This window comes from Telopea speciosissima, chromosome 9 (assembly GCF_018873765.1).
Source record: "Telopea speciosissima isolate NSW1024214 ecotype Mountain lineage chromosome 9, Tspe_v1, whole genome shotgun sequence".
Taxonomy (NCBI): Eukaryota; Viridiplantae; Streptophyta; class Magnoliopsida; order Proteales; family Proteaceae; genus Telopea; species Telopea speciosissima.
This window is the reverse complement of record NC_057924.1, coordinates 14,109,417-14,120,787: the sequence shown is the minus strand read 5'-3', so window position 1 is coordinate 14,120,787 and position 11,371 is coordinate 14,109,417. Positions and strand designations below refer to the sequence as shown.

Sequence of the window (11,371 nt, the reverse complement as noted above, 5' to 3'; positions counted from 1 at the left end):
TATATCCCTTGATGTTTCATACAACTACAGATTTTCAGATGGGAATGAAATTATTCATTTATTAATCACTTCTTGTTGGTTCTTTGCTTGTTTATCTTTTTTTAATTCTCCTAGTCCTTCCCTTGTATAATCTATTTATCTGCAAGACTACAACCACGCAGGGTTGAACCACTTGAAAGCTAGAATGGAGTCGCAACCACGCATATTGGACTGCTCAAAAGCTAGAATAGAGTGGTGTCAAGACTCAAAACATGACGGGTGGTTAAAGATGTAAGAGTATTAAGGTAATATCCCTTTATATGTTCTAATATAATCCTACTTGTATTAAAGCTCAGGCTGTGAGGAGCAATCTAGTAATTAGCTCATCTGACCTAAATCCTAGTTTCCCTATAAATGCTAGCTGGAGGCAGCAGCCTGGGTCTTCCAAACTCGATACTCATGGTGTAATGCTTTAAGCAACCTTGTGCTTAAACCCTAAACCCTAACAAAAGAAACAACAATCATGTAGTAGAGAGAGTATATAGTCATAATATTGGATTTGTTTGTAATTTAAATATCATGCTAGTAATTATTTTTAGGGAAATTTACACATACCCCCCTGAGGTTTGATGAAAGGATATTTTCACCCCCCAGGTTTGGAAAATTCTGCGTACCCCCCCCACGGTAACAAATAAGTCCATTCCGTCAGTTCATGACTAACACTGTTAAAAAGTAGACTTGAACTGACGGAATTGCCCTTAAAAAAAAAAACCTGCAACTCCTCTTCCCCAAATCGATTGGGGAAGATGAGTTACAGGTATCCCATCAATTGCTCCATCCATGGCTTCTAATGGAACATCTTCGGTGAGGTTTCGGTTTCCAGTTTTCAAAAACAAGAATTATCAAAGTCAATTAATGGTCAGCCATCAGGCGAGGCAAAAAAAATTCAAAACTTTCAAGAAAGAGAAGAGGAAAGTAATCATACCAACAATTTTTCTAAAAGAATAGAAAAGAATTTCAAAACTTTTAAGAAAGACTAGAGGAAAGTAACCATCACACCAGCAATTTTTTAGAAAGAGCAGAAAAGAATTTCGAAATTGACCAGAAATTTTCAAGAAAGAGCAGAGGAAAGTAACAGACCGAGAGAGTAAATGTATTCCTGAAGCTTCTGGCACCAAAGCCATTGCGACTCCTCCGTCAAATGTATCTGGTGTTTGATTTTCTGTAATTTTTACAAAGAAGGATTGTTGATAGTAGCATCCGAATGTTTCTTTAGATTATTCATGGAAATTGTTTATGATAATGGGATCCAGTCATTCCGAATGTATTCTATGTTGTGAATTTTTATTTATTTATTTTTATTTTTTATGAGGTTGTGAATTTTGTTTTAGTGTCTATTTCGGTTTGGTTCTAGAATGAATTTTTATTTTATCATTTTGGCAATTATAATTACTTTAGCATCTACATTATATGCTACAGTAATTCTCCCCCCTCCCCTTACAATTTTGATTGTTCACCCTACCAACATGTATTAGACAAACTCAACTCATATTCCCCTTTAAACATAGGAGGCCTTAAGGTTTTGAGTTAGATACCAACCAGTATTTCCGGAGATTTCTCACTTTATTTAGTATGATACAAGATAAGAAATGATGTGAGCGTAAAACCCTAAACCGTCCTTCTAACAAAAAGAAAAAAAGTGAGCATTGTCCCGATTGAGATCGCCCCCAAACCAACCCAACCCAACCCCTGGGGTTTTTGTATCGTATAACGGATGTTCTTTAATGGATTTATGACCAATCGAAGAATCTATATCATTTAAATTTGGGTAAATTTGAATAAGGGGGGGGGGGGGGGGGGGGGGGGGGGGGGGGGGGGGGGGGGGGGGGGGGGGGGGGGGGGGGGGGGGGGGGGGGGGGGGGGGGGGGGGGGTAGGGTGGGGGGGGGGGGGGGGGGGGGGGGGGGGGGGGGGGGGGGGGGGGGGGGGGGGGGGGGGGGGGGGGGGGGGGGGGGGGGGGGGGGGGGGGGGGGGGGGGGGGGGGGGGGGGGGGCTATAATCGCAATGTCAAAATGTTATAATTACCTTTCCTTATGAGTTCGCAACTACCCCCTTTAGGTTTTAGTATTTTTTAAAATACCCCTTTTAATTGGAAAGAGATTCTATTTGAGCACCTTCAATTACAAGCAATAAGCTCCAAAATGGTATACTCCCCTTCCTCTATGGGTTCGCAATTACCCCATTAGATTTCACAATTACCCCATTAGACTTCAGTATTTACCAAAAGGGTAAATTACACGTCACCCCTGATTTTCAAATGAAACTAAAATCACCCCCTGATTTTTGAAAATAGTTAAATCACCCCTTGTATTAGACCCTAATATGACAAATTAGTCTCTACCGTTAGCTTTATGCTGTTAAGTGATGATCAGTCCATTAAATAAATTTAAATCCCTAAACTGCCATTGACATCCAAACATAGATTTTGAAGGGTAGTATTTTAAATTTAATCCTAATGTTTTAGTACAAGGGTAAACTAGTCGTTTCACACCAATAAACTAACAGCAGATTAACACCGTTACTGTAGAGGGGGACGGATGAGTATTTTCAAAAACTAGGCGGTGATTTGAGTTTCGTTTAAAAACCAGGAGATGACATGTAATTTACCCTTTCCAAAATACCCTTTGTAGTCAGAGTGGGATTCCATTTCGGCGCCTGTGGTTGGTTTGCAGGAAAATTTTTTCTGGGGGTAGGGGTGGAAAACAGGAAAAAAAAAAAAGTATTGAATTGAGCTCTTCAACCACACATTTTTGCATGATATTAAAAAAACCATCTTGGAATCATTCCATTATTATCCTTTATTCTTAATATTGTAAACAAAAAGACTTATTAGTACGTATGAAGGGTAAACCTACTTTGTACCTTACAATCTATCTGTTCTACCCAAAACAAAAAAAAAAACACTAGCAATCGATCTGTAATGCCAAAGAACTGAAAAGGTATTCTGCTACTACTAGGAACTCATTTTAGTCCAGCTATACACTTGATCTACAAATCCCTGGAACCAGAAGACTTCTACAGTTCTGCTGCAACTTCTCTGAACTACTTACTGGGCTTTACTTCAATGATGCTTAAGATTTGTGACTGCCCAACCTTTTTCCTCAAAGACTTGACCAAAGGAATTGGGTCCATTCCTTCCCCAATCAACACCACCTCATCTTTCTCTTTCCCTTCCATCCTCACCTCATCCACACCTTCATTCATAATCATTTTTAATCAGAAACTAAAGCATGCAGGAGATTAAAATTAAAAAAAATATATGTTAGAATAAACACCAACCAAAACACGAGCAAAAATGAAAAATAGAGCGGGATGATACGGAGATTTAACGTGGTTCACACACCAGTATGGTGTGCTACATCCACGGGTGAAGGTGAAGATGTTTCACTATGTAAAATTGAAGAAAGTCACAATGGAGATCTCACAAGAACACCCAAAACGGTGCTGCTTTACTCTCCCAGAGGGTAAAGAATATAAATACTCTTCCATCGGATCGGGTCGATCCATCAGGTTGGGTAGAACTGTAGCGTGGGGGCTTCACCTCCGCACCCCCTAATGAGATCAGTGTGGGGCTCCAAGCTCTGAGCTTCGGCCGATGCTACCATCACAGATCTTAGAAAAAGTTTCATTCGAGTACCCACAAAAAACGTTGGAGTGGGTCATTCTTCGAAATGGATCCAAGAATTCGAGACATACATAACAATATATACTTTTAACTTACTAATTACTACTACTTACCATATAAAGAAGCAGCAATATGAAGGGCTTTGGTCCTGCAATTCTGGGACTTCATCTGCACTTTCACCACTATCTTTTGCTACAAATCACAAACACTTATCATTAGCTCTTGTTTGTTTTACAGTATAATAGAGGACTAATTGCTGATATGGGAATGGAAAATTATGCTAATTAACACAATTTATAGATAATGTATTATAGATATATACCTTCATATTGATCTTCTTTCTTCTTCTCCTTTGATGTGGTAATGAAAATTGTGAGATTTGCTTTTGTGTCCAAATGCCAAGCCAATGGAACTAATGGAGCACTGAGACTGAGAGAGAGAGGACAAGAAAAGGGAGAAGGCTTTGGGCTTCTTTACGATGAGGGAAGGCTTTGGGCTTTACTTCATTAAATACTAAACATGGACTGAAGTCAATGTAAATCTTCGGTCTTTCACTAATTTCCAGCTTTCACATCAAAATAAAAAAACACTTGGGCTTCGTGGCTTCTTCCACCTTTCTTGACTTGCAAAGCAAGTAGCTTGCGCTGAAAGATTTCCCTTCAACCGTGGAGAACAATGAGAATCTTGTTATTGGTCATCATAAAATTTTATTCTTATTGTTTTGTTTGTTTGTTTGTTTGTTTGTTGGGTTGATGTTCTCTCTGCGGCAGCACAGCTTGCGTCCAATTAAATTAGTGACTATCCTTGACTTGCTTTAAAGGAGATAGTAGGAACATTCTTTCAGGTTTCACTTTTTGAAAAGCAAATAAATGTGGACTAGATGTCGCTAAGGAGCTTGATCGGTGAAGCACCGATCAAAGTCCTGACGTAGGTCTCCCAAGGGAGTAGCGAACCACCAGAGCAAGCCTTGGATCGACGGTGTATTTTTCTTACACACATCGAGTTAAGACAAGTTGGGTCAGTTTGAATCTATTTAGTTATATTTTTAGAAAATGTCTTAAGGTGCTTTTGGATCTATTGGTGACTTCTATTTTTAAGATATGGGCTTTCGGTTTTGGGCCTGGTTTTTATAGGCCCAATGCAATTGATACATTCATTGTCTTTGTATCTTTTCTTTGGGACATATCCCTTCATATGGATTATGTCTCGTCATAGAGGCACACCCATACGTTGAAGAAACCTAAATGCATGGATTCAGAATCTCCGAAGGAAATTGAATAATGACGGTATATTTTAGACCCCTTCGTAGAGACTCCTTGAAAGGGAACTTTTACATCTATAAATAGAGGGTAGATGATTGTCATTTTCATTCATTTAAAAACATTTTCTTAAGTTCATCGGGATGTTAAAAAAAAAAAAAAAAACAACAAAAACATTTTCTTCTCTTCTAGTAAATGATTTTGAGCATTCTTTTTCATTATCTTCTTCTTTGTTTTGTGAGCATTGAACACAACTCTTGGTGTCCTTAGTTGGCTTACTAAGTGTGGTGTATCACTATTAGCCTCACAATTTGGCGGTGATTGGCAAGCAAACTCGGTTGTCCTATATGGGCCGGGCCTCTATAACGTTAAGAAGAGTGAACATTTTGGTATGACTCAACTCATTCAAAGTGTTGCGAAATCTGAACATGTTCAAGTGTGGCAGAATCTAAATTTGATAAAGTTCATACACTTTCCTTCAATTGGTAGCTAGAATTTACTTAAGTCTTATATCTCTTGATGTTTCATACAACAACAGATTTTCAGATGGGAATGAAATTATTCATTTATTAATCACTTCTTGTTGGTTCTTTGCTTGTTTATCTTTTTTTAATTCTCCTAGTCCTGCCCTTGTATAATCTATTTATCTGCAAGACTGCAACCACGCAAGGTTGAACCACTTGAAAGCTAGAATAGAGTCGCAACCACGCATAGTTGGACTGCTCAAAAGCTAGAATAGAATGGTGTCAAGACTCAAAACACGACGGGTGGTTAAAGATGTAAGGGTATTAAGGTAATATTCCTTCATATGTTCTAATATAATCCTACTTGTATTAAAGCTCAGGCTGTGAGGGGTAATCTAGTAATTAGCCTATCTGACCTAAACCCTAGTTTCCCTATAAATACTAGCTGGAGGCAGCAGCCTGGGTATTCCAAACTCGATACTCAGGGTGTAATGCTTTAAACAACCTTGTGCTTAAACCCTAAACCCTAACAAAAGAAATAGCAATCATGTAGTAGAGAGAGTATATAGTCATAATATTGGATTTGTTTGTAATTTAAATATCATGCTAGTAATTATTTTTAGCACATTCTCCTTTAGATAAACCTTGGCTTAGCTCTTTTGGTAATCTGAATGGACCTTATATTGGTTCACTTGACATGGTGAATCATGCCAAGTGATTTTTTTCACAATATAGTTAAATTTCTTCTCCCTCTCCCACGCCAGTCCCATCTTTGGTAAGATTTCACATTAGAGAGAAGTTGGTTCTTCACATTGCTTCAATCCCTAAATCCTTGAGATTGTCTCCTTTCTCCCTTTTGTTTTGACCCAAACCTTGGGATTATGTGGTTATCCCAAGGTCTCTCTCCTCCTTCTGAAGCTATATGCATTCTCTGAATTTTAATATCCTTTTCCCCCCTTGTTTATTTTGTGAGTTTTATGCAAAATTTTCATTATTTCTTGAATTCATTCGATCATTTCTGGATTTGTTTCCTAGAAAATCAGAACTTGTTGGTGGGTTTAGCTTCCTTCTACATTTGATAGATTGTATTATAGATATGTGGATGCTTAAGGTATTCTTGTATTTGCATGATTCCCTTGAAGATATTGTTGTACAATCATTGCTCTACATGCATTCTGGTATATTTTATGCATATTTGTTTTAAAAGAAACTGAAGAGAAACTTGGAAGCATGTCAAAAACAACTTGTGTTTAAAGAAGCTGAAGAACCTGATGATAATGGGATCAATATTGAAATTCTTTTGTTAAAAATAATTTTTGTTGTCTATCTATTACCTTCTCACATGAAGTGACCTCATTGCCCTCCAATGTATGATACTAATTTTCGCAACTCATTAGTGTATTCCTCTATGCTGCTTTCTCATAAAACCTTCTCCAAAGAATATAAGGAGAAAAGTTTTTTGTGGAGAGTGTACCAGCCAAGCTAGACACAGTTGGGGGCGAAATGACCACCTTCGGCACTTCACCCCCTATGGAAGCTAGAAATCCTTCCCCCCATGATGCTTCCGTGTACTCTCTCATTGGTCTCCGTGCATGTGCAGGAGCCACACTCCCTCCACAGAGAACACTCCCCTAAAATATAAATACGTGTTTACAAAACATGAGATTGTGATGGAATGTTGTAATTTCTAGAAGAAAAAGAAGGCAGCCAAAGTTGCCTGGTGCTTGCACATGGACAGAAGAAGGATGAAATAAATCCCACCCCAGTTGGATTGCATGTGTGCTCTCATTGGCCTCATGCTGGTGTAGGTTCCACACAGCCTGGCAGCGATCCCCCTCCCCCTCCCCCTCTATTCAATGTTAGCATTATTTGTTTAGTACAAGAAAACTAAACAAAGGAAATTAGGGAAGGAGTGAGAATGCCCGGCAGGCCGGTAATACTGTCCAGCTAGGCAGCTCTGTAGCCAGGTCACACCCAAGGGTGTTTCATTCCACGTGGCATTATTTTACCAGCAGGATGATGTAGCTTAGGACATGCTCGAATCAAATTTTAAGTGTAAAGGTTGTCCGGTTGATACGCTTGCACATCCTCTTTTTCTCTCTTCCTCAATTGAAATGACCTTTTTGCCCTCTTATATTCCGTCTGTGCTCCCTTAAGAACGTCCCCCCAAATTTAAATACAGAATTTCCTCTTTTAATCGTCTAACCAACGACTTCTGGGTTCCCTGCTTCTTTCCCTCATTTCTTCATTTCTTAGAATCGAAGCAAACTGCTAATTCATCTCCAGAGAATTAAGATTAATCGCGTTGATCTCTTCCCCTTTTGCCTCAATGGCGGGAAGATTCGGATTTGGTTCTTCGGCAAATGCTGTGATGACCATGACCGTCACCAACACTCCAGCTGCAGATCTAGCGCTTACGAATTTTGCTTATTGTTCTGTTTCAGATCTTAAGAAGTTTTCGGTCCCTGGATCTAAGCTCCATCTTGCATTGGTGGCTGATGTCTTCACTCTCTCTCTACGATATCCTTTAATTCATAAACGGTTTGTCCTTTACTGTGTTCTATGCTTTCCAAGTGCGAATTTTATTTTGTATTTTTTTTGATCATTTCAGTATGTTATTCGGATTCTTAATTTCTATGTGTTCTTATGGTTTAACTGGCATGAGATTGTTGAATATTGAAATAGGTTTGGTTGGATACAATGTCGTAGAAAAAATTTAATTCCTTATTCAGGTCATCAAATTTCGGATGCTTCGGCTGTCTTTGATAAACATCTCACTTTAAAGAACGATTCTTTTGGGAATTGCTTCTTTGATAGTTTGATTAATAAACGTGATTCTTACACTAAATTAACAGTTATGTGAATGATCCTACCCACCCTAAATGAGGGAGTAATTCTTTGGGATACAGGTGAAATATTTTCATTTAAAAATAAAAAATCCACATAAGAACAATGGTAAGAATCACTCAATGAATCCGACATTTGCGAGTGAGATTCTATTCAGCATTCTTAGAAGAGTCAAATCCCCCTACAACTCCAGATGTAGATTTCTGGGTAAGTCAACAGTATAGCCAAGCGCATCATTGAGGCACAATTCTGAAGGGTTGTTTCATTGAAATTCTCAGGGGCACTTGTCATGTTGAGGCTTGACTGTATTTAGGAGTTTTGAGCATGATACCTGAAGCAACAATCATTTTTTAATTCCTTTATAATTCATTAGGTATCATACCTGTATGTGTCATTGTATATTTGTCTGTGTCAAATCCTTTTATGGGAAATCAGTAACTAAGTATTAAACTTGTAATTCAATGGTATCTTTACCATAGAATATGAGATTCAAAATCAGCGAGTTGAAGATGATTCTAATCAACAAGATGCATTAATGTTTGACCACAAGGTGAAAAAAGAAAACAAGGGGGGGGGGGGGAATGCATTAGGTTCAAAAATAACTGTTATTTGTAGATTGGACTTTAATAGTCAGAATTCTGGACAATTCAAAGCTTGTTACCAGTTGTTGTAAGTTTAAGCATTAGTTTCTGAATTTGCATTTCTGTTTCTCCTTTTATTTTCTATGTTATTTGTCAATCCAACTCTGTTGGTGCCTTTGAGCTGTTGGTCTGTGAGAGGATTCAATGGTGGAACAGGAATGCAGGATTCTGTAGATGACCCAAATAACTAGGATAAGGCTTTTGAGTTAATTGCAGTATCTGTTTTCACAGGTAATTCCTCAAGGAGTGTGATTTGTGAGCCTTGTGCATAGCATGTGTCTGTCATCTACACTTCCTTTGTTCATCTGCCCCTCCTCCCTGGTTGTGTTTATTTGTAGATTCATGAATCATATTCTTTATTCTGGGTGCCATTTATTTTAGTCGGCTAATTTTTTTTTTATCTACCAATCACTTCTTTGTATTGTATGTAAGTATTTGTTATTCAGCTTTTATGTTGGTAATGGATCACTAGAGGACCTGCAGTGGCAAATTTTTGAAAGGAGCAACAATTTAACATGTGTTCAGAAAATCTAGATTTCTCTTTGGGGTATAATAATTATTTCAAAAAGGGCGTACCTAGTGCATGAGGCTCCCGCCACTGCAGGATCTGGGGAGGGTCATAATGTATGCAGCCGTACCCCGCTTTTCAGAGAGGCTGTTTCCCAACTTGAACACGCGACCAATAGGTCGCAATGGAGCAACCTTACCATTGCCCCGAGGTCTACCCTTTTATAAAAAATATTTCAATAAACTTAAAAATATTGTAGTGAAATTCCTTTTGAAAATGTTGACCCTTGACCAAGACGTACTGCCCATGAAAGCATACGTGATGGTTCTATTGCCTTGAATGCTATCCAACGTCGTCATGCTAGAGTTTCTACTGGGGACACAGTATCTGCGAGCAGGTTAGTTATCTACTCCTTAATCTATTTATTTTCATTTGAGCATATTTTGGATTTTCTGGTGTACCTTTCTGCAGTCTTATAATTGTTTTGTGGAAATGCTGTACTTAGATTTGTCCCACCTGACAATTTCAACTTGGCATTGCTTACTTTGGAGTTGGAGTTTGTGAAGAAAGGAACAAAAAGTGAACAGGTATGCTTTTTGGTTGTATGACATGGTGTGCACTACTTTTATCAATATAATATTCAACTTTTAAAAGATAAAAAAAAGCAAGGGGTATTTCTTTTTGTTGGATACGTCGATCTTAGTCTTTCAGTTGTTCAATCTGATTATGCAGCTTTCTGCTCAATTCATTTGTGTGCTTGGTTTCTTGTATTGGGGCATGCAAAATTGCCTACCTAGTCCTTTTAGTATAGAAGTTGATTATGAAGGGTTCTAGGACTCAACTAGACATACTCTTTTGCAGATTGATGCTGCTCTTTTGTCTCAACAACTTCGGAAGAGATTTACTGACCAGGTAGAAGTTATGTGTGGTATTAAATCTACTTTCTTGCTTTCCCTATATTACATATGCATGTATTTGCCAGCAGTTTTCTGATTGTCTATTTACTAATTAAAGTTGTTTAAAAATGTAATGTCATCCCTGCCTTGGATATAGTTGCAGCTATAAGTTCTGTTAGTTAATTGCATGGAAATGGGGAATGTTCATCAGATCATGTAAGCTTAAATTCATGGTTATCAAGGCGTCTAGACACCTTCAGGGTGTCAAGGCGATGCCTCGCCTTATTAGATGTAGGTAAGGCGACTGTCTAGGTGTTGCCTTGGATGCCTTGGTCCACCTAGGTGGCTGGGCAGTGCCTTTTGCTGTTTTTTGTTTTTTGGTTACATAGTATAGATTCTTTTCCTAACCTTTTTATTTGGTGGTGACATGATTATAATGCTTGCAATACATGGAATCATGAATCTGAAACCTTGCTATACTGTATCTGGTTATACCATTGTAGTTTTTTGCTAATTCTCAGCTAGAGTCAAATCTGGTCCTATGTGACATCAAATATCATTGAACTGAACTACTCAAATTTTGTTCAATTTATGTTTAACTGCTCGTTTTTACTGCTAGTTTGTTGTGAACAATTGGTCAGTCTTACAATAGATGTTAATTTATATGTAACTGCTGGTTTCTTTAATTGGCTGTTAATGTACTTGTGATGTTTATGATGTGTCTATACTAGATATATGGGATAGGGGGGAAAAGACTAGGGTGCCTAGGCAGCAGCCCTCCACCGCCTTGGGTTCCCCTGACAACTATGCCTAAATTTCCTCATGGAATTTTTATGATGAGTCTGGTTAATGATGGTATGATATATGGTCCCTATTGGGTTACAAGTCTGCAATGATGCCACTACTTGCTCCTCTTAAAAGAATTGAATAACATTTTCTTTTCTGGGGGTGGGGGGAGGATGGTAAGTATATGTAACTGCTGTTTCTTTAATTGGCTGTTAATGTACTTATGATGTTTATGATGTGTCTATACTAGATATTCAGGATAGGGGGAAAAACAATAGGGTGCCTTGTCACCTAGGTGCCTAGGCAGC

General features: G+C 38.4%; 1 protein-coding gene across 1 annotated transcript in view; it reads left to right on the top strand.

Annotated features, from left to right (window-relative positions):
- Positions 1–11,371, top strand: part of LOC122639541 (vesicle-fusing ATPase) — a 28,935-nt gene that overhangs the window by 2,204 nt on the left and 15,360 nt on the right. The window contains exons 2-5 of the mRNA XM_043832407.1: positions 7,625–7,905; positions 9,683–9,778; positions 9,887–9,968; positions 10,243–10,293. Of these exons, the coding sequence (XP_043688342.1) occupies positions 7,715–7,905; positions 9,683–9,778; positions 9,887–9,968; positions 10,243–10,293 (420 nt within the window). The 5' untranslated portion in view covers positions 7,625–7,714. The remainder of the gene's footprint in view (positions 1–7,624; positions 7,906–9,682; positions 9,779–9,886; positions 9,969–10,242; positions 10,294–11,371) is intronic.